The sequence below is a fragment of the Scyliorhinus canicula genome, chromosome 12, assembly GCF_902713615.1.
Source record: "Scyliorhinus canicula chromosome 12, sScyCan1.1, whole genome shotgun sequence".
In the NCBI taxonomy this organism is placed as follows: Eukaryota; Metazoa; Chordata; class Chondrichthyes; order Carcharhiniformes; family Scyliorhinidae; genus Scyliorhinus; species Scyliorhinus canicula.
In genome coordinates, this window is record NC_052157.1 from 25,207,659 (window position 1) to 25,230,366 (window position 22,708).

Below are 22,708 nucleotides of genomic sequence, written 5' to 3' on the forward strand. Positions count from 1 at the left end.
GGTTACAAGCTCAACCTGGGTAAGAGTGAGCTGTTCGTCATGCACCCGGGGGATCAAGAGGAGGAGATTGGTAGGCTCCCACTGAAAAGGGCAGGGAGGAGCTTTCGGTACCTGGGAGTCCAGGTGGCCAGGAGCTGGGGGGCCCTTCACAAGCTTAACCTCACTAGGCTGGTGGAGCAAATGGAGGAAGAGTTTAAAAGATGGGACATGTTGCCGCCGTCGCTGGCGGGCAGGGTGCAGTCCGTCAAGATGACGGTGCTCCCGAGGTTTTTGTTCCTGTTCCAGTGCCTCCCCATCCTTATCCCGAAGGCCTTTTTTAGGAGGCTCAACAGGAGTATTACGGGATTTGTATGGGCGCATGGGACTCCGAGGGTGAGAAGGATGTTTTTGGAGTGGGGCAGGGATGGGGGCAGCGGGGGGCGCGCGTTGCCCAACCTCTGTGGGTACTATTGGGCTGCCAACGCAGTGATGGTGCGTAAGTGGGTAATGGATGGGGCAGGGGCAGCATGGAAGAGGATGGAAATGGGGTCCTGCGTGGAAAAGAGCCTGGAGGCGCATGTAACAGCGCCGTTGCCGCTCCCTCCAACGAGGTATTCCACGAGTCCGGTGGTGGCAGCTACCCTCAAAATTAGGGGGCAATGGAGACGGCTTAGGGGGGAGGTGGGGGGCTCAATGGAGTCCCCGTTACAGGGGAACCACCGGTTTGTTCAGGGAGCATCAATGGCGGGTTTCTTGGTTGGCACAGGGTAGGTATTAGGAGGTTGAGGGACCTGTTTGTGGATGGAAGGTTTGTGAGCCTGGTGAGTTAGAGGGGAAGTTTGGGCTCCCCCCGGGGAACATGTTTAGGTACATGCAGGTTAGGACGTTTGCCAGGCGGCAGGTGGAGGAGTTCCCTCTGCTGCCCCCACGTGGGGTACGGGACAGGGTGCTCTCGGGGGTGTGGGTTGGAGGGGGGAGGATTTTGGACGTGTACCACGTCATGCAGGAGGTGGATGAGGCCTCGGTGGGGGAGCTGAAGGGTAAATGGGAAGAGGAGCTGGGCGAGGAGATTGAGGAGGGGACGTGGGTGGATGCCCTGGAGAGAGTGAATTCCTCCTACTCCTGTGCGAGGCTTTGCCTCATACAGTTCAAGGTGCTGCACAGGGCCCACAGGACCGGGACGAGGATGAGTAGGTTTTTCGGGGGCGAAGACAGATGTGCTAGCGAACCTAGGGAGCCCAGCGAACCACGCCCATATGTTCTGGGCATGCCCAGCGCTGGGGGAGTTCTGGAAGGGGGTAGCAAGGATGGTGTCGTGGGTGGTAGGATCCAGGGTCAAGCCAGGCTGGGGACTCGCAATTTTTGGGGCTGCAGTGGAGCCAGGAGTGCAGGGGGCGAAAGAGGCCGGTGTTCTGGCCTTTGCGTCCCTAGTAGCCCGGCGGAGGATCTTGCTTCAATGGAAGGATGCGAGGCCCCCAAGCGTGGAGGCCTGGATCAATGATATGGCGGGGCTCATCAAATTGGAGAGGGTGAAATTTGCCCTGAGGGGATCAGTACAGGGGTTCTTTAGGCAGTGGCAGCCTTCCTGGCAGAACGGTAGGAAAATAGGCCGACAGCAGCAGCAACCCGGGTTGGGGGGGGGGGGGGGGGGTTGTTGCGAGGGAAGGGAGAAATGTGTATATGTGTTTATTGAATATGCCGGGTGCTTATCTATTTCTTCTTTTTGTAGTTACTGGGGGGGGGGTCGGTTATGGGGGTTATTGTGTTTTTTCTTTTTGATGTTGTGAATACGGTTTTCTTGTTGTTATTTTATGTTTTTGATATGTTTTTGAAAATCTTAATAAAAATGTTTTTTTTTAAAGTTTGAGCGCAGATGTGGTCTTCCTTCAGGAGACACAGCTGCGGATGAAGGACCAAACATGGCTAAGAAAGAGATGGGTGGGGCAGACATTCCACTCAGGGTTTGACTCCAAGTCAAAAGGGGTAAAAGGGTGGTATTTGTGGTGGTCATGTAGGTGTGGGGCCTGGGGAGGTTTGTGACGGAGAGCAGGGTCTTGGCGGAAGCGCCGGTTGTTTTAGTGAATGAGTATGCGCTCAATTGGGAAGAAGGTTTTAAGAAGACGTTAGTGTTCATCCTGGACTTGGATTCGCATCAGTTGATATCAATTGTGTATTAGACCCCAGGATGGTTAGGTCAAGCCCAAAGTCAGTGGCCAGGTCCGGCATGATGAAGGAGCTGGGGATATTTATGGACCAGATTTTGGGGGGGGGGGGGGGGGGGGGGGGGGGGGAATGTTATATCTTACGAGCTTCATGAAGACAAAGTTGAGAGAGTGGAGGGACGAAGTTGGTGGATGCCATTGTAGAAGTGGATCAACGGTAATGGGAGTGTATTGGGTGATGCAGTCAGGGAAGGTACCGGGGCCACGACGAGGCCGCATGTTCCACCTCCAGCACGTCACCCCACTGCTGTGCCAAGTTGTGGAGGGCACAGCAGACCCCCACAAAGCAGATGACCCTGCAGTGTACCACTAGAGTGGTCAAACCTCCCTCCCGGCTCCCAAAAGGCATCAAAACCACATTTTATGCAGTCTGATGCACCGCTCAATGACAGCCTGGGTGGCCACATGAGCCTCGTTAATATCGTGTCTCCGCATTGGTCACTGGCCTCCGCGCTGGCTTCATTAGCCAGGACCTAAACGGGTACTCCTTATCCCCCAAGAGCCAACCGGTCATCCTGGGGTGTCCCTTGAATATGCTGGGGATCTCGGACTGCCTCAGGATGTAGCTGTCATGCACATTCCCTAGGGAGAGTGCACACTCGTGCATTATCTTGAGATGGTGGTTGCACACAAGTTGAACGTTCCGGGAATGGAACCCCTTCCTGATAATGCAAGGTGCTCCCAGACCACTTGGTGCGCGCAAGGCGGCATGTGTGTCATCTCTTACTTCCTGGACCTGGGACTTCTGGCCACCTGGACTGCCACTGCTAATGCGAGGGCGACTGCTGCAGGATGGACAACATCATCCATGATGCAATATCTGTGAGGAATTGGAGAGGGCAAGAGACCGACAACCAGTTATGCCTTCCACCCAGCTTGGATAAAGAATCATCTAGACTCAAAATGTTAGTTCTTTTCTCTTCCTACAGATGCTGCCAGACCTGCTGAGATTCTCCAGCATTTTTTCCATGGTTTCTACCTTAGTACCCTCAAATCCCCAACCCTCCCCCACCCTTACATTTCCTATCTCTCAGGGTGCCATCCAATGAGCCAGTTGTGCGGGGGATCCCGCCCTGCATGTGCACCACCAGCCACAGCAGATCCCTGGACACCGGACCCAGACCCCAGCCGGGAACAGTACTTGGACCAGATCGAGTGCCCCTCCACCAATCCACACACCTACCCTGCAGTAGCGGGGATGTCCCCAATGTTGAAGCTCAACTCTTGGGTGTTTGATTGTTGGCTGCCCCTGCGGTGTTGAAGCCTTGGCCTCACAGTCTGAATGGGATGCCAGGCAGTAAGGCTCATCTGCGACATGGCACATCTACCCACGGAATCCACTTGGGAGCTGTGAAGTGCTCACATTATTAACATTGCCTATTCGCGATTCAGTTGTGCGGCTAGAGGCCGCCACAGTCAGTTGGGGTTAAAGTGACTTTTGCCATATTTTCACGGATGGGGCTCGGTCCTAGAAGCGTTCGATGGGGTGGACAGGCAGCTGCTGGAGTTGTCCCTGTTATGGGTATGCATGGTCCGGGTGGGTGGCATTTCAGACCAGCGGGCACGGAGCCCCTCAACCCCCCCCCCCCCCCCCCCCCCGTCCAGGGGCGAACCCCCATGATGGTGCAGATCGCCCACCCCCCCAACCACCCCCTCACACTCTTTCCCCTCCCCACACACTGTATGTCTCAAATCCGCTGGAGTGTTTGAGGACAATAATGGACCTACGAGGGAAATTTGACACCTTTTCTGGGTACAAACTGAATGTGGCAAAAGTGAGGTTTTCCCGGTGAACGCCCAGGGAAGGAGTGCGAATTTGGGTGCCCTGCCATTTAAGCTGGCCAAAATAAGGTTTTGGTATCCGGGTATTAAGCTGGCCCACAACTGGGTCACGATGCGGTAAACTTGCCAGTTTGGTAGAGGAGGTAAAATGGGATTTGAAGAATTGGGATGCCCTGCTGCTGTCCTTGGCGGAGAGGATGCAGATCATAAAAATGAACACCTTGCTGAGGTTTTTGTGTTTTCCCATACCTTCTGATATTCCTTCAAAGGTGTTCTTTTGGAGGGTAGATGAATTAATTTTGGAACTTGTATGGTGTCAGGTGGATATACCTTTAAGAAATGGGTGTTTATCAAATAGCTGCAGTGATGTCAATGTGTGGGTGGAGCTCGGCTGTCTGTCTTTCACTTTCGCTTTTGAGCTGGCAGCTGCAGTGTGTTTTTGGTTTCGTTTCAGAGATGGATAGCTGTATTCAAAGCAACAGGTGTATAATGACCATTTTCAACAAGCTAAAGAATGTCTCCAGATCATTGATTATTTCAAAGCAATACCTGTTTCTGTAGAGAATTTAAACCTGCTGTCTTTATTTTAAAAAGGATTTAACTTATGGATGTTGTTTGGGAAGTTATTAAGGGTCACCTATAGAATATTGTAGTTGGGAAAGTATCAGTGTTTGTAGTTGATAAACTGTTTCCTGTGTGTTTATAAACTGTTAACTGGATTCATGGAATAAACATTATTTTGTTTTAAACCTACTTTAGCTCTGGTGCACCACACCTGTAAAGTGGGCCCTTGTGCGCCCCATAACCAAAATCTATTTAAAGTTGTGGGTCAGGTGAACTCTACGATATACTTTGGGGTTCTCTAAACCCTGGCCCATACTAAATGGGCAAGAAAGGCACCTAGAATCCGGAGCGCTTTTTGCAGAGAAGACTGTGGGTGGGGAAGGGGGTGCTGCTGGCACTCCAAAACCTGCTATAGTAATATGTGATATTAGGCGGCAAATGTGGAGAAGGTGAGACGCTGATGGGAAGAGAGGAGGGATCGTAGTGGATGTAGGTGGAGGAGGTCTCCTGTGAGGGGTGTGCTTAAGGGCCTTGGCGATGGGCCCCCCTCCCATTCTCCCCGGTAGGTATTATCAACAGTCCCGTCATGGTGTTGTCCCTCAAGATATGGAACTAGCTGAGGCAGCATTTTGGCGTAGGGGGTATGTTGGTCTTTGCCCCAATATGTGGGAATCATAGGTTCAAAGCAGCATGGATGATGTACAGGAACTGACATAGGGAAGGGACAGAGCGGGTAAGGGACCTGTTCGTAGAGGGGAAGGTCGCAAGGCTAGAGAAGTTGGAGGAGAAGTTCCAGCTGCCAAGGGGGAGTGACTTCAGGTGCATGCAGGTGCTGGTTTTTGTGCGGAAGGAGCTCCTCTTTTTTCCTCAGCTGCCAAAGTACATGCTATTGGATAAATTGGTATGAGCTGGGGTGGATATTTACAAGTGGCTATTGGAAACGGAGAAGGCACCAGTGGGAGATAAGATGGTAATGGAAGGAGGAATTGAGATAGTGTTTGTGGGGGCGGGCATTGGCCCTGGCATGAATGTTTTTCTTTTTTAAAGTATTTTTATTAAGGTTTTGCAGAAATTTTCATAATGAAACAGTAGTAACCATAATAACAAAACAAACTAGAGTGAACATTACCCACGTGACCCAGTCTTCCCACACCATCCCAATGAAGCACTCACCACCCACCCACCCCACCCCCCACTCCACGGATTGCTGCTGCTGACATTTTAATTTTCCCTGAGAAAGTCGACGAACGGCTGCCACCTCCGAGAGAACCCTAGCGTAGACCCTCTTAAGGCAAACTTTATTTTCTCGAGGCTGAGAAACCCAGCCATGTCGGTAACCCAAGTCTCTACACTCGGGGGCTTCAAGTCCCTCCACATTAATAAAATCCGTCTCCGGGCTACTAGGGAGGCAAAGGCCAAGACGTCGGCCTCTTTCACCCCCTGAACTCCCGGGTCTTCTGACATTCCAAAGATCGCTATCTGTGGACTCGACACTACCAGTGTGTTAAGCACCTTGGACATTGCCCTCGCGAACCCTTGCCAGAACTCTCCAAGCTTTGGGCATGCCCAAAACATGAGGACATGGTTTGCAGGGCTGCCCTTGCACCTCATACAACTGTCTTCTACCCCAAAAAACTTGCTCATTCTCGCTGCCGTCATGTGTGCCCGGTGGACCACCTCAAATTGAATTCGATTGAGCCTGGCACATGATGAGGAGGAATTAACCCTGCCCACGCCCGCTGCCCACAGACCCACTTCCATCTCCTCACCTAGCTCCTCCTCCAACTTAACCTTGAGCTCCTCCACCAGGGTTTCCTCCGCCTCCTGTAGTTCCTGGTAGATATCCGACACCCTCCCCTCCCCCAACCTCAGTGGCGGCAGTGTCGGAAAGGCCAGTACCTGTTGTTTCAGGAAGGCACGTACTTGCAGATACTCAAAGCTGTTAGACACACACGCACGCCCCCCCCCCCCCCCCCCCCCCCCCCCCACACACACACACAACACACACACACACACACACACGCTCCATAAAACCCACCGGTCCAGCTCGGGGTCGATGACTGTGTTAAAGTCTCCCCCCCATGATCAGGTGGTGTGACTCCATGTCCGGGATTTTGCCTAGCATGCGTCGCATAAATTCCACATCATCCCAATTCGGAGCATAGACGTTCACAAAAACCACCCAGACCCCCTCCCACTTTCCACTCACCATTATATACGTATACCCCCCCCTTATCTCCCACAATTTTCCCAGCTTCGAATGCCACACCCTTACGGATCAGAATTGCTACCCGCCTGGTCTTCGAATCCAGCCCTGAATGGAACACCTGGCCTACCCATCCCTTTCTCAATCTCGTGTGATCTGCAAGCTTTAAATGTGTCTTTTAAAGCATTACTATGTCTGCCTTTAACCCCTTTAGATGCGTGAACACGCGCGCTCTTTTGACTGGCCCATTCAAACCCCTCACATTCCACGTGATCAGCCTGGACGGGAGCGAACCCCCCCCAACCGACTAGCCATCGCCCTTTTTTGGCCAACCTCGAGTCCGCGCCCTTCGCTTCCTCGAGCACCCCCACAGGGAGCAGCCGCCCCCGACCCTCAGTTGGTACCCCAAAATTGATACCTCCTCTGTCAGCAAAGCAGCATCCCCCCCTTCTCCTCCCCACCCCGCCCACCCCCCAAACAGCCCCATGACCCAAAACCCCCCGCCAAGCACCAGCTGGGCACTTGCTCACTCCCCACTCTGCTCCCGAGAGTCAGCTGACCCATGCTGACCCTGGCAGTTCCAGCCCCTGGTGCCAGACTGTCGCCTCATTGTCCGGACCCTTCTCCCCACGTGAATAAACCAATTACACTACCTCTCCAGCCCCTGTGAGTAAATAGTAATACAAAACAAAAAATAAACAGAAGACACTAACATTGCCCCGTGAGGAGACACTTGTTGAACCAAAGCTCCAACTTCCAGAAAATTCGCACTAAGTACAGGGCCCCCCCTCCCCACTCCGTATCTCAGCTTTGCTGAAAACACTGCACCACCACAGCCCTTACACGCACCCAACATTGTATACAATCTAATATTAGAAACGGTACCGTGTTACCCAGCCCCACCGCCAAATTCCACCAAAACTTAGCCGTCCTTTAATTAGAGTCCAGATTTTCTTGTTTGACGAATGATGCCTCGTCCGGCGTCTCAAAATAACGATGCCGTTCCTCGTACGTGACCCATAGCCTCGCTGGGTGTAGCATCTCAAATTTCACACCCTTGCTGAAGAGGATTGCCTTCATCCGGTTGAATCCAGCATGCCTATTGGCCAGCTCCGCACCCAGGTCCTGGTAGATGCGTATCACGCTGTTCTCCCACCTGCTGCTCCGTTCTTTTTTTGCCCACTGCAAGACAAGTTCCTTGTCCGAGAAGCGATGAAATCTCACCACCATGGCCCTCGGCGGTTCATGGGCCTTGGGCTTCCTTGCGAGGGCTCTGTGCGCCCCGTCCAGCTCCAGGGGTCGAGGGAATACCCCCGTCCCTATCAGCGTCTCCAGCATCTTGGACACAAATGCTCCCGCATCCGACCCCTCCACACCTTCGGGGAGGCCCACAATTCTCAAGTTCTGTCTCCTGGACCTGTTTTCTAGGTCCTCCAGCCTCTCCTGCCATTTCTCATGGAGGTCATCCTGCGCCTCCACCTTCAGGGCCAATACGACCAACTCGTCCTGATGGTCGAATAGTTTTTTCTCTATCTCCTTAATCGCTTTCCCTTGTGTCGCCTGAGTTGCGATCATTTGGTCTATTGACGCCTTCATCGGGGCCAGTATATCCTTTTTAAGATCAGCAAAGCAGCACCTAAAGAACTTCTGTTGCTCCTGTGCCCACTGCACCCATGCACCCTGGTCTATACCGGCTGCCATGCCGTGCCTCGGCATACTTGATTGGAGGTCGGCCACACCGCTGAATGTATCGCCGTGGTTGGGGACATGGTGGAGGGGGGGGGAGGGGGGAGGGGGGGAAGAGGGGGTGGGCAATATGGGGAGGGCAATGTGGGGATGGTGAGCAATCCAGCAGAGTTTTATTTTAAAATAATTACTGGCAACTGCAGCTTTTCTATTCATGTTTAAAGCACTGGGCTTTTAAGAAACTTCAAATTGGGATGGAGTGATCAGAGTGGGGGGGGGGGGGGGGGGGGGGGGGGGGGGGGGGTTTGAGGGGGTATGATGGCTGGAGGGCCTAACTGCTTTTGCTACAACTTGGACAAAGTCCCAGAGAACCGAGGTGAGCCTACTGACCCGCAACCACTTGGGATCTGCTTCAGGGATCAGCAGGCCTGATTCTATCCCACACCCGCCTCCCTGGAGTGAGAATTGTGCGTGACGGAGCCCTTTAAACCAAGGTAGGTCTGCTAAGTCAGCAATTCCCAACTTGAGGTACACAATTCAGTAGTAAAAATCCAGCCCCTTGGGACTGTTGTTTTGTAAACAAACATATGCCAGCCAATTTACACAGGTTAGAGTTTCCCAACTACTGACTATTAATCTCATTGCTAATCAGTCTTGCCAGAGTCTCAGGACGTCCCAAAGCTATTTACAACCAATTCAGTACTTCTAAAGTTTTGTCACAGTTACAATATCAAAACTGAGCACTCCTTTGTACTTGCTTTGTTAAAAAAATATTTCTATTGAGATTTTAACGATTCTTACAAAGTTTACAAAAAAAAAACCATACAATAACAGGAATAATTCCCCCCACCACACCAATATGACCAACCCCACCCCCCATCTCACCCCTGTTGAATATTTATTGTTTTTGCATTTTATATTACATATTTTTAGGGTTTTAGTTATTTACATGTGACAGCACCATCAGAAGACGGGAGAGGGAGGCGTTACATGCAAGGTATCTTGCCTCTGACCCCGTCCCCTTTTTGGATGTACATTGGCTCGGCTTGTCCGCCGGTTTTATTTACATGCTTCCATCTGGGGGAGGATGCCCCCATTCGGCCCTGGGACCTTTTGGCCCTGCTGTCAGGTCCTCTTTCTGTGGCCTTGTTCTCAGCCTCCTGTCGCCTTCCGCCTCCCACTCCCTTTCCCCCTCTTTCCTCCACCCTCCTTCTTCTCTCTCCTTACTCTTTTGGATATGACCCTTCAGTGGAGCGCCACCCCACCGCTCTATTGGCTGTTGGCTTCAAACAGGCCCTGGAACAAATTGGTGAATGGCTTCCACAACCCCCGGATGACGAATTTGATTTTCTCCAGGTGGAGAAATTCCAACAGGTCGGACAGCAGTCTGTAGATTTGGGTGCTGCTGCTGATCGTCAGCCGAGCAAGATTCTTCAACGAAGAAGGCAAAGGCAAGGGCATCGGCCTCCCGCCCATGAATAGTTCTAGCTATACCCTGAAGTCTGCACTTTCGGGATTGGCTCCACCCTCATCCCTACAACCTTGGATATTGTTTCAAAGAAGGCTGTCCAGACGCCGACGAGTCTGGGGCATGCCCAGAACATGTGAATGTGGTTGGCCAGGCCTCCCTGGCACTGTTGACATTTGCCCTCCACCACCAGGAAAAACCTGCTCATTTAGGTTCTAGTTAGGTGTGCTCTGTGCACCACTTTCAGTTACATTAGGCTGTCCCTGTGCAGCTGTAAGTATTTAGATCTGGTGGTGTTGATCCATACACTCACCATTGGGGGCGTTATATAGGGGTCTCACCTCGGAGGCGAACCCTGTTCCTCAGTGAGGTACATCCTATCGACTCTGTCGAAGGCCTTTTATGCATCCAGGGGGATGATCACCTCCGGTGTTCTCTTCTCAGATGTGGTCATTGTCACGTTCAGCAGATGGGTCTGCATGATCCACATTCAGTCGGATCTTTGTCTTCCTTGGGTATCAGCGAGATAGTGGCTTGTACTGGCGTGGAGGCAGTGAGCTAGTGAGTCCGCAAACATCTCCCACAAGTGCGGGGCCAATGCTGCCACAAATTCTTTGTAGAAGTCCTCCAGGAGCCTGTCTGGTCCTGGTGCCTGCCTTACCTGCATGGAGTTAATGCTCTCCATGACGTCCCCAGTTCTAGCATGTTCCAGCCCCCTCCTTCTATCTTCGCCTATGACTGGCATGTCCAGTCCACCATGGAGCAGTTTCATCCCCGAGTCCCCTTTGGGGGGTTCAGACGTGAACAGTCCCCGGTAGAAGACCTCGAATGCTTTGATGACCTTTTCTGGCTCGATTACCAGTTTGCCGCTGTTGTCCTTAACCTGTGCTATTTCCCTCGTGACTGCCTGTTTTCTCAGCTGGTGAGCCAGCAGGTGGCTGGCTTTTTTCAGTGTTCTCAGAAGATCCCCCGTGTCTGGCGGAGTTGGTGCACTGCCCTCTTGGTGGATAGCAGGTTCAAGTCCATTTGTAGCTTTTTCTTCTCTGACAGAAACTCTACGGTCGGGGCCTCGGCGTGTCGCCGGTCCATCGCGTGTGGACTCGACCAATTGTTGCCCAGCCACCCTCTCTTCCCTGTCTCTGCACGCTTTGTATGCTAGCGCAGTGGTTAGCACTGTTGCTTCACAGCACTAGGGACCCAGATTCGATTCCCGGCTTGAGTCAGTCTGTGCAGAATCTTCATGTTCTCCCAGTGTCTGCGTGGGCTTCCTCCGGGTGCTCCGGTTTCCTCCCAAAAGTTCCAAAATACGTGCTGTTAGGTAATTTGGACATTCTGAATTCTCTCTCAGTGTACCCGAACAGGTGCCGGAGTGTGGTGACACTAATAAAGATTATTATAATCTCGCCTGTGATCATAGCCTTCAGCGCCTCCCACAAGGTGGAGGGTGAGACCTCCCCATTCTGGTTGTTGGTAATATACCCATCTCTGGCCTGTCATATTTTCCCACAGAAGGCCTTTGCAGCCAGGAGAGCTGTATCCAACCGCCATGAGGGGCCTTGGGCACGGCCAGTCTCCAACCTCACGTCCATGCAGCGTGGAGCATGGTGGCAGGTTACAATCGCGGAGTATTCCTCTCTCTGGAAGCACCGATTTCCCCACCACAAAGAAATCGATATGGGTGTCGACCCTCTATACCGACAAGAAGAATGTGAACTCCTTCTCCCCTGGGTGTGTGAACCTCCAAGTATCTACAGCTCCCATCTACTCCATAAATGCCCCTGGTTCTTTTGCCATGTTTAATAGATAGTCCAACTAGGGAAGGGGCTATACTGGACCTGGCATTGGAGAATGAGCCCAGCCAGATGGTAGGAGTTTCAGTAGGGGAGCATTTTGGGAACAGTGACCAAAATTCAGTAAGTTTTAAAGTGCTGGTGGACAAGGATAAGAGTGGTCCGAGGGTGAATGTGCTAAATTCAGGGTAGGCTAATTATAATAATATTAAGCGGGAACTGTAGAACCTAGATTGGGGGCGAATGTTTGAGGGTAAATCAACATGTGACACATGGGAGGCTTTCAAATGTCAGTTGAAAGGAATTCAGGACCGGCATGTTCCTGTGCGGAAGAAGGATAAATACGGCAAATTTCGGGAACCTTGGATAACGAGAGATAATGTTGGCCTCGTCAACAAGAAAAAGGAGGCATTTGTCAGGGCTAGAAGGCTGGGAACAGACGAAGCCTGTGTGGAATATAAGGAACGTAGGAAGGAACTTCAGCAAGGAGTCAGGAGGGCGAGAAGGGGTCACGAAAAGTCATTGGCAATTAGGGTTAAGGCAAATCCCAAGGCTTTCTACACGTACATAAAAAGCAAGAGGGTAGCCACAGAAAGGGTTAGCCCATTGAAGGATAAGCAAGGGAATCTATGTGTGGAGCCAGAGGAAATGGGTGAGGTACTAAATGAATACTTTGCATCAGTATTCACCAAAGAGAAGGAATTGGTGGATGTTGAGTCTGGAGAAGGGTGTGTAGATAGCCTGGGTCACACTGAGATCCAAAAAGACGATGAGTTGGGCGTCTTAAAAAATATTAAGGTAGATAAGTCCCCAGGGCCTGATTGGATCTACCCCAGAATACTGAAGGAGGCTAGAGAGGAAATTGCTGCGCCTTGATGGAAATCTTTGGATCCTCACTGTCTTCAGGTGATGTCCCGGAGGACTGGAGAATAGCCAATGTTGTTCCTTTGTTTAAGAAGGGTAGCAAGGATAATCCAGGGAACTACAGGCCGGTGAGCCTTACATCAGTGGTAGGGAAATTACTGGAGAGAATTCTTTGAGACAGGATCTACTCCCATTTGGAAGCAAAAGGACGTATTAGCGAGAGGCGGCATGGTTTTGTGAAGAGGAGGTCATGTCTCACTAACTTGATAGAGTTTTTCGAAGAGGTCACAAAGATGATTGATGCAGGTAGGGCAGTAGATGTTGTCCATATGGACTTCAGTAAGGCCTTTGACAAGATCCCTCATGGTAGACTGGTACAAAAGGTGAAGTCACACGGGATCAGGGGTGAGCTGGCAAGATGGATACAGAACTGGCTCGGTCATAAAAGGCAGAGAGTAGCAATGGAGGGGTGCTTTTCTGATTGGAGGGCTGTGACTAGTGGTGTTCCGCAGAGATCAGTGCTGGGACCTTTGCTGTTCATAGAATATGTAAATGATTTGGAGGAAAACATAACTGGTCTGATTAGTAAGTTTGCAGACGACACAAAGGTGAGAGGGGCAAGGTTTAGAGGAGATGTACGAGGTAAGTTTTTTTTTACACAGAGGGTAGTGGGTACCTGGACCTCGCTGCCGGAGGTGGTGGTGGAAGCAGAGACGATAGTGACATTTAAGGGGCATCTTGACAAATACATGAATATGATGGGAATAGAGGGGTACGGACACAGGAAGTGTAGAAGATTTTAGTTTTGACGGGCAGCATGGTCGGCTGAGGCTTGGAGAGCCGAAGGGCCTGTTCCTGTGCTGTACTTTTCTTTGTTCTTTGTTCTTTGTGTTCTTAATGTCTTCCCCGTTTTGGATTTGACCTGTCTGTCAGCGGGACTGTGTCGGCTTTCATACTTTTCAGGTGTGCAAAGACTCTGGATCTTTTCACTGGGCCATTAAGTCCCCTTCACTTCCTTTGTTAGGGAGCCGTCCAAAATGGCCATGGTCACCGTACTCGCCATGAGGCTGGGCCCCTATGCTCCGGGGTTTCCCTTTGTCCAGGGGCCACCCAACACAGCCGCCACCTATATGTACACCATGTGGGTCAGCTCCTCCATTCCGGGCTTTCGCCTTGTTTGGGGATCCTCCAAAGAGGCTGTTTGTGGTGTCATTTTGTTCCTTGTTACCTCATGTGGCCTGTTGTTGCCAGCTTACAGCCCTTTCTCTCACCCCCCTTGTCCCTTTGCTCCCCCTGTGGTTCTGCTTCTCTCCCCTTCTCGTACTCCCTGTATCTTACTGTTTTCCTCCCCCGCTGTTCTCCCCCCATCTGCCCCCCCCAGTTGGTGGTGTACACCGGCACCCATTGTCAGGGCACTCTCCCCGGTGGGAGATGCACCGCAGCCCCCCCTTCTCTCATACCTCCTGGCGCCAGCTTCCCCGTTAGTGTGGTGTCCCCCTCCTCCTGGGATTGGCCCGACCCCCTCTTTCGCCTGCTGCTTTGACATCTCTCTTTCCCCCCCCCCCCACCCTCTCCTGCATTCTGCTGCCCTCACCCCCTCCGTTCTGCGCTCTGGTTCCCAGGTTCAGAATGAGGCAGTACAATCCCACGCAAATTGTCCTCCGCTTCTCAGGTTTCTGCCTCATCCTTGTCACTGTTGCTGTTTACCCAGCCTGTTCTTTTGGGCAAACTCATCCAAGTCTGCAGGAGACGTGAAATAATGCTCCCTGCCTTGGTACGTGAATCAAAGTCTGGCTGGGTACAGCACCCCAAACTTCACTTTGCTCCTATACAGTACCACCTTGGCTTTATTGAACTCTGCCCGGCGCTTTTCCAGATCTACCCCAATGTTCTGTTCAATCCTGATCTTGTGCCCCTCCCAGTTGTAGGCCTTTCTTTGCCTAGCCCAGTGCAGGATTCTTTCCCAGTCTTGGTACCTATGTAATTTGACGATGATCGCCCTTGGCTACTACCCAGCTTTGAGTTTTGGCCGGAGCGACCTGTGGGCTCTGTCGATCTCTGGTGGGTTGTGGAAGCTGTCCCTCCCCATCAGGTTTCCCAGCATCTGGGCCATGTAGTCTGTCGGGTCCCTACCCTTGGTTCCCTCTGATAGGCCGACTATCCTGAGGTTTAGGTATCTCGGCCAGTTCTCCTGGTCCTCAATCTTTCCCTTCAGGTTTCCCTGGGTGGCCACCAACCTCATTATTTCCACCTCCAGGGTGACGATCGGGTTGCTTGGCCCACCAAGGCTTTCTCCAGGTCCTTGGTAATGTTTCTCCTGGGCCTCCAATCTCCTTTGTACCTTGTCGAGCGCTTCTGCTACTGCCAGCTTGATCTCTGGGGCGGGGTGGTCATTTTGCAGCTTGCTGGTCTCTCTCCCTCGGGTGTGGCCGAGGACATCCATCTTGTGGGTCTGCTGATCTGCTCACTCCTCCTGACCTTTGCTGCTGCATTTGGCCTATGTACGGCCTCTGGAGCCACTGCTACCCGGCTTCACTCCTTGTCTGTGTATAGTAGAGGGTGAGTGGATGTTTTTGTCTGATTTGTGTGGACTAATTTCGGTCAAAAGTGCCTACTTTCTAGTTTTTCGGAGGAGAGCTGTCTTTTGTGCGTCGCTCAGCACATCACCATCACTGGAAGTCCTCCTTTGTACTTTCAACAATGTCATAGGATCTTTCATGTCCAAATAAAAGGCATTTAGGGCCTCGCTTAAGTCCAATATTGTTGCAGTTGCTACTGTTTGGTTAAGACAATCAAAATATCAACCTGGACCATGTTGTCCTGAAGTGAGCTTGAACCTATTAAGTCTTAAGACTGGTCTCATGTTGATTTGTAACCAGGTTTAATGTCCCCCATCATTTGATCAAGCCAGTTCCATTATCATTGTCAGTTGAACAAAGATAGTTAACTGTGCATTGAGATTTTCCATCTTTAATTACAGTGACAGTGCCTGTGTCCTTGTGCAGTTCATATTAATTTTGCGGAGGAATTAGCTAGCAACATACATGATACTACAGGCCTCTTCAGATTTCCAACTTGAAATATTTCCTATATTCTTAACACTGAAGCTGACAGTGATCTGCCAACATTTCTGTTTTGCGTACATCCTGACAAGAATACACATTTACTGCAACTAATTTTTTTAAAATTGGGTTCATTGCAATTGCAAATCAGGTTATAGGAACAAAACAATCAAAATGGCAATTTGTCAAACACTTATTAGTTCTAAATGATGACGTCAAGTGTCTCACCTGTCACTGCCTCCATCCACATCTGCCCCGAGCAAATGCATGATTTCTATAGTGTCGCTATCAATGGTCTGCAGTCTTACCAGTGAAAACAGCAGTTCTGGAAGTTATTCGTAGGTATTGACTTCAAATGGAAGGATTACAAGTGTTTCAATAACGCACTTTGTCCAATGCTCAAACAGTGGTTTTTAAGCAGATGTTGTTACCTCAACCATTAAATCCAACTCCAGAACTCTGATTGTTAAAAAAAATGTCAGGGGATGTGGTCTGCCTGAGTCTTGACGTACAGCAAAACAAACTGTTCGATTACAAGCAGGAAGTTCGATGTGCAAGCCAAAACTTTGCAACCTATAGCTACTATATAGCTACTATAGCTACTGTAAGACTCACTCGGTAACGGTATAATGCTCCCAAATTTGCTGAAATCAAGTGAGCATGGAATACAGCTACCAAATAAATTAAAGTTAGTGTAATTGGAACTGGTTAAATGAAAAAATCTAGTCATAGGAGATAATCTCTAACGCCCATTGAGTCCCATTGCAATTAAAATATTGGCGATGATGAGTAGAAAATCTGCACTATTTTACTCATTTCCATTACATTGTGGCCAAGACATCAGACTACCATTTGTAAACACACTGGTACATATCCCACCTCCCACTGGATTCCTTGAACAGAATTGCATTACTTGTAAACAAGCTACCCAAATCGAAGCATAATGTTATCTACATGACCTTCACAGCACAATAATCTTCACAGCTGCCTAAACAGCAGGAAGTGACGTTGTGAAGGCAGACAGACACTAAGTTGTTGCTAGGTGGCGAAAGCCATATCCTATTACATTGGGTTAATACATGTCTGAAGGCAGCTGAAATGATTAATACTTGTGAAAAGCAGTTTAGCTTGACATTCAATTTCAAAAACACAGCGCTGCTTCCCTTTTTGAATTCAAAGCAACACCACTCCATTTTCATCTCTTCAATTTTGTAACTTTTGTTTTGTTTCGGGACTGTATTTTTAACTTCGGGTGAAATTAAGGGGACATCTGATCTGTTCAGAAGTCTGCCTGACAACAGGCATGGGGATGTGGTTATTGACAATTAAAGGGAGGTCCGGGTTGTTTTGTTGAAAGGAAGGTGTAGTGTGTTCTGAAGATGGTCTTACTTTTTGCCAATATTAGTTTTGATCCAGAAAGCGGGTCTGGAACAGGCGCTGTAGTGTGATGACTAGGGAATTTTCACAGTAACTTTATTGCAGTGTTAATGTAAGTCAACTTGTGACACTAATAAAGATTATTATTATTAAAATGGTGACCATGGGTACCTAAAACCAAGAAATGCACAAGGATTGTCATTGGTGTGATTCTAAGTATCATTATGCAATACTCTGTCCACTGTGAAACAATCACATTTTTGAAATAACGCAGGAAATAGATAATTTAGAGACTGAAAATGATGACGGGGACAGCCATGAAGGAATTGTGTTGGTCACAGAATTTGAATCCAGTGATAAGTATTTTGATGGCTGATTCATTCCGTTTTAGATAGCGGTTGCACTTCTACAGTGTGCTGGGTAGACTGGCTTAGCTGCCATTTGGAGTCTCTTGATGAAGCAGATCAGCAGACGGTTAAAGAGTATGAAAGCTCCACGTGCTTCAGATTTGGAGATGACAACAAGCTAACGTCTTCCAAAAGGGTAGTCCTCCCTTGTGGGATCAGCCAGGGCGGCACGGTGATGCAGTGGTTGGCACTTCTGCCGACGGCGCTCAGGACTCGGTCGATCCTGGCCCCGGGTCACTATCCATGTGGAGTTTGCACATTCCCCATGTGTCTGCTTGGGTTTCACCCCCACAACCCAGACCTGCAGGTTAGGTGGATTGGCCACTCTAAATTGCCCCTTAATTGGAAAAAAAATATTGGGTACTCTTAAATTTATTTTTAAAAAGCTGTGATCATACTCCTGGGAGTGCAGATCGATAGATATAAATGCAGCATTTTTGCAGGCAGAGCGATTTCAAAGAGAAGCATTTTTGAAACCACCTAAAAAGCCTCTTATATGGAAGGAAAGTTGTGGAAAAATTAAACAATTATGTTTGCGAATTGAACAATGTGTCAAAAGTATGCTATTTTTCCGTGAGGTCAGTCTTGTTGAAAACAGATTGCTTCCAGTTAAAAGCAGACCCTGCAATGTTCTATTAGTATAACAAGTAAAGACCAGCAGTGCCGTAGTGGTATTGACACTGGACTAGTTAATCCATAGACCCAGGTTCAAATCCTGCCATGGCAGATTGGTGTAATTTGAATTCAGTTTTTAAAAAAATAAATCAGGAATTAAAAGTCTAAATGATAACCATGCCATTGTTGATTGTTGTAAAAACCTATCTGGCTCACTAATGCCCTTTTTAGGGAAATAGATTTGTCGCCCCTACCTGGTATGGCCTATATTTGACTCCAGATCCACAACAATGTGATTGACTCTTAAATGCCCCCTCAAAAGGACTTAGGGATAGGCAGTAAACACTAGCCCAGCCAGCAATGTTCACATCCCATGATTAATTTTTAAAAATCTTTATTATGCATGTGGGATTTTCAATGGGGAGGTTCGGTAGAATTTGAACAATAGGTGATCGATAAAATCAAGGAGTTCAAGGTTGGAAGCAAAGTTTCAGGGACTTTTAAATTCATAGATTTAAACATTAAGCAAAATAAGGCAAAATTGTTGGTTCAATGTTACTCCTACCCTGACCAATATTAGTCGCAATGCCAATAAATCAGGTCAGATCTTCACGAGGAGCCAGCATCCAAGGAAGAAACCAATCAATTGAGAATTTTAATTGGACAGTTGAACTGGTTATGCACTCAAACTAGACCTGATACCAGCTAAGCTATGACATGTTGAAGCTGAGTACCATGATGAAGCATGCCACAGTAGAGGAAGTTCTGAGAGCAAACAAAATATTAAAGAAATTAAACTTGGAGAAATGCACGCAAAGTTCGCAGCCCTGGGTGAACCAGATGATGGGAGATGGATCATCTTTAGTAAGGTTTGGAAATCCTCGGGTGGTGTAATGTAGGGAGAAGACGCGCATGAGTTGGCTCCCACTAGAGTACTGCAGTTCATTCCCCTTTCTTTCAGTATTAGGGAGTATTTTCTTTTGAAAACCCACATAATTAATGGAATACGAATCCTGTATGATCAAAAAGCCCAGAAAAAGCAAGTGAAAGAAGGTGGAAACAGAGGGTCTTTAACGATGTCGGAAGCCTCTCAGAGTTTGTCGGCAGTTAAAGTGGCAGAGCAGCCTCTGGAGCTGAGACCACTCCTCTAACAGTCAAGGTGCTTTCTAATACCTTAGCGAAGGAATTTGCCAAACAACTTTTGTCAGAGGACCTCCAGAAATCAATGAAAGAAGCCTTGGCCCGCATCCGAGCGGCTCTGGAGAAGACCAATGACACCATGAAAGCCCATAGAGTCACGATGAAAGAAATGGAAGTGGCCCTTTTCTGCCACAGTGTTCTGATTAGCTCACTGGAACCAGAGGTGTCTTTGGTGGCTAAAGTGAACAATTCTAGAGAATCTAGATTCTAGAGAATCGGTCCAGGAGGCAAAACATTTGAATTGTGGGGCTGCCAGAGGGGATGGAAGGCCCCACGTTCACGGAGAACTTCACAGAGATGTTCGGTAATATGGTGGTGGGTGGATTCACGTCCCCTCCTGAGTTGGACCAAGCCTACCGTACATTCCGGCAGGTACTCTTCCTGAGGATCCACCATGTGTGGTAATAGTAAAGTTCCATAGCATCAAAGAGAAAGAGCGGGTTCCAAAGTAGGCAAAGATGCATCGAGACTTTAAATAGGAGGGTCAAGCCATCAGGTTCTACCAAGACGCGGGAGTGGAGCTGGCAAAGAAGAGTGCTGCGTTCATTAGAGCCAATGTATAAAAATAGAGTCCGATTCGGTGTGGTCTGCTTGGCTCAGCTTAGAGTGACTTTCGATGGAAAGGACCATCTATTTGATGCGCCGGGAGACGCGGACTTCTTTGTTAAGGAACATGGGTTGGGTGCGGTGGGACCAAGTGTTTGGGTGTTGGGGATGGAACTGTTGAATTTCTGCATTGTTGGGGTTCCATGTTTGTTCTTGCATTTTCTTGTTCTTGTTGGGTTTGAATTTTTACAGTTTGGGATTAGATTGGGATTTAGTTCCATGTGGAGTTCTATTCTGTTTGTTATGATAATATATAGCTCCATTTCGGAGCACAATGGTTTATGGAGTTTTAGCATTTTGTTGTTTGTAACCATTTTTCTTAACTCTAGTTGAGAGCCTCCCAGCTAACCTAAGAGTTAGATAAGGGGAGCTACGGGTAGGCTGCAGCTGATTATAGTAATTTTTTAGATGTGGTAGTTCAAGGTCGTTGGCGTGGGGGAGGGGGTTAGTTTGCTGAAGGTGCCTGCAGATTTTTCTTTGTTCAGTCTTTTGATTTTATTGGGTGGCCGTCTTGGGTGGGCCAATTTTCTGGACCTTTCAGGTATCCTTTGGGTACTCTCTCGATGGATTGAGGAGCGGTGGGAGACCCTCCAATTTGTTTGGTCACCTAGAAAATTAGGAGGTTGAATGGCCATGGAAAAGGTTGACAGTATTTGCTCACCTTAAGTGGCGGTGTTTTTGCAAAAGACTCATTTGCGTGTCAGGGACCAGACAAGGCTGTGGAAGAGATGGTTAGGGCAAGTCTTTCATTTGGGTTTCAATGGTAGGGCCAGGGGTGCGGCAATATTAATTAAAGGGTTCAGTTTTCTGCCTCTAAAATCTTGGCTGACCCCAACGGCAGACATGCTATTTTGTCTGTGGCTCTCTGGTGGGCACCTCGGTGGTTATGGTGAATATATCCAGGCGGCACGGTGGTGCAGTGATTAGCACTGCTGCCTCATGGCGCCGAGGACCCAGGTTCGATCCCAGCCCTGGGTCACTGTCCGTGTGGAGTTTGCACATTCTCCCCATGTCTATGTGGGTCTCACCCCCACAACCCAAAGATGTTTAGGGTAGGTAGATTGGCCACGCTAAGTTGCCTCTTAATTGGAAAAAAAAGTGAATTGGGCGCTCTAAATTTATTAAATAAAATATATCTGCGCGCCAAACTGGGAAGATACAAGTTTTATTACTAATCTGCTGGTCTCCCTCCTTGATTTAGATTCACATTAGCTTATTTTGGGTGGGGGCCTAATCTGTGTTCTGGACACTAGCCTGGTTTGCTCCAAGCCCAAATCTCTCAGGGTTGGTCAGATCTCTGTTCTCTTTCATGGCATTTTTTGCACCAAGGTGACAAAGATTTTTCTTTTTTTTTTGCATGCTCATAAAGGTATACTCACAGGTCCATTTTTTTGTGGTCGATAAGTCTCTCCTCCCTTCAGTGGCAGTGGCTGAGTACTCAGCAATTGTGATTTCGGACCATGCCCCACACTTTGCTGATTTGGCGCTAGAGGCTAGAGTCACGTCCCTCCCAGCGACCGCCATGGAGATTAGATACAACATTACTAGAAGATAACATTTTCTGAATGCATATCCATTGCCATAGGGGATAATATAAAATCATAGAATTTGAGTGCAGAAGGCCATTCGGCCCATCGAGTCTGCACCGGCTCTTGGAAAGAGCACCCTACCCAAGGTCCACACCTCCACCCTATCCCCATAACCCAGTAACCCCACCCAACACTAAGGGCAATTTTGGACACTAAGGGCAATTTAGCATGGCCAATCCACCTAACCTGCACATCCTTGGACTGTGGGAGGAAACCGGAGCACCCGGAGGAAACCCACGCACAGGGAGGATGTGCAGACTCCGCACAGAGAGTGACCCAAGCCGGGAATTGAACCTGGGACCCTGTAGCTGTGAAGCAATTGTGTTATCCACAATGCTACCATGCTGCCCAATTTAATAGATTTAATAAATGTAATAGAACTGAGTCAATCTCGCCTTGCATGTTGTGGGATGCCCTGAAGGCAGTCCCTCCTATTAAGCATCACTTGGTGATGACAGCGAGGTGGAACAGCAGAGACTGCTCAACTCCATTTTTGAGGTGGACCCTAGTATTCACTTGCCCCTGTTGGCGGGTAGGAAAAAGCTGTGAATACAACTCGACCTATTATCGACAGAGTGGTGGGCTAGCTGCGACTCTCGCAGGGCATGTTTTATGAATATGAGGAGGTTAGGGGGGGGGGGGGGGGGGGGGGAGAGAGACACCATTTGCCTTTTGGCTCACCAGCTTAAGCAGAAGGTGGCCTCCTGGGCAATCATACAGGTACGCAACTCGAGCAGTAGCCTGGTTTTCACCCTCCTCCGGTTAATGCGGCTTTTGAATTGTTCTATCGGGATCGTTATAGATCAGAGATTCCGGCGGAGTGAACGGTCGTGACTGATTTTTTTTGGACAGCTTATCCAGCCAGCGGTGGAGTTGGAGAGTAGCGATGAGAAGGAATTCCCATTCAACCCAGAGGAAAATATAAAATGCATTGGTTTGATGCAAACTGGCAAAGCCCCTGGCCCGTGTGGCTTTTCCATTGAATTCTAAGAGGTTCTCGAAGCAGTTGGTGCCTTTAATTCTGGACATGTTTAATGATTCCTTATCCAGGGTTCGTTGCCCTCAACCCTCATACAGACCTCTATCTCTCTGATTCTCAAAACGGACAAAGACCCAACAGAGTGTGGGTCATATTAACCTATCTCAGTGTTGAACGCAGATGCTAAGTTACTTGCCAAGCTGCTGGCGCTGTGGCTGGAGCCCTGCATCCCACAGGGAATCTCAGAGAATCAGACAGGGTTCATTAAGGGTCAACAATTGTCAGCCAAAGTCGGCAGCATGGTAGCGCAGT

General features: G+C 49.2%; 1 protein-coding gene across 5 annotated transcripts in view; it reads right to left on the reverse strand.

Annotated features, from left to right (window-relative positions):
• fam214a (family with sequence similarity 214 member A) overlaps positions 1-22,708 on the reverse strand; it is a 185,713-nt gene that overhangs the window by 148,611 nt on the left and 14,394 nt on the right. Inside the window, exon 1 of one of the 5 annotated variants that reach the window (XM_038812938.1) lies at positions 15,852-16,226. The exons of the other annotated variants lie outside the window; for them this stretch is intronic. Coding sequence (XP_038668866.1) covers positions 15,852-15,873 — 22 coding nt within the window. The 5' untranslated portion in view covers positions 15,874-16,226. Of the gene's footprint in view, positions 1-15,851; positions 16,227-22,708 lie in introns of those variants that run through there. 5 annotated transcript variants of the gene reach the window in all.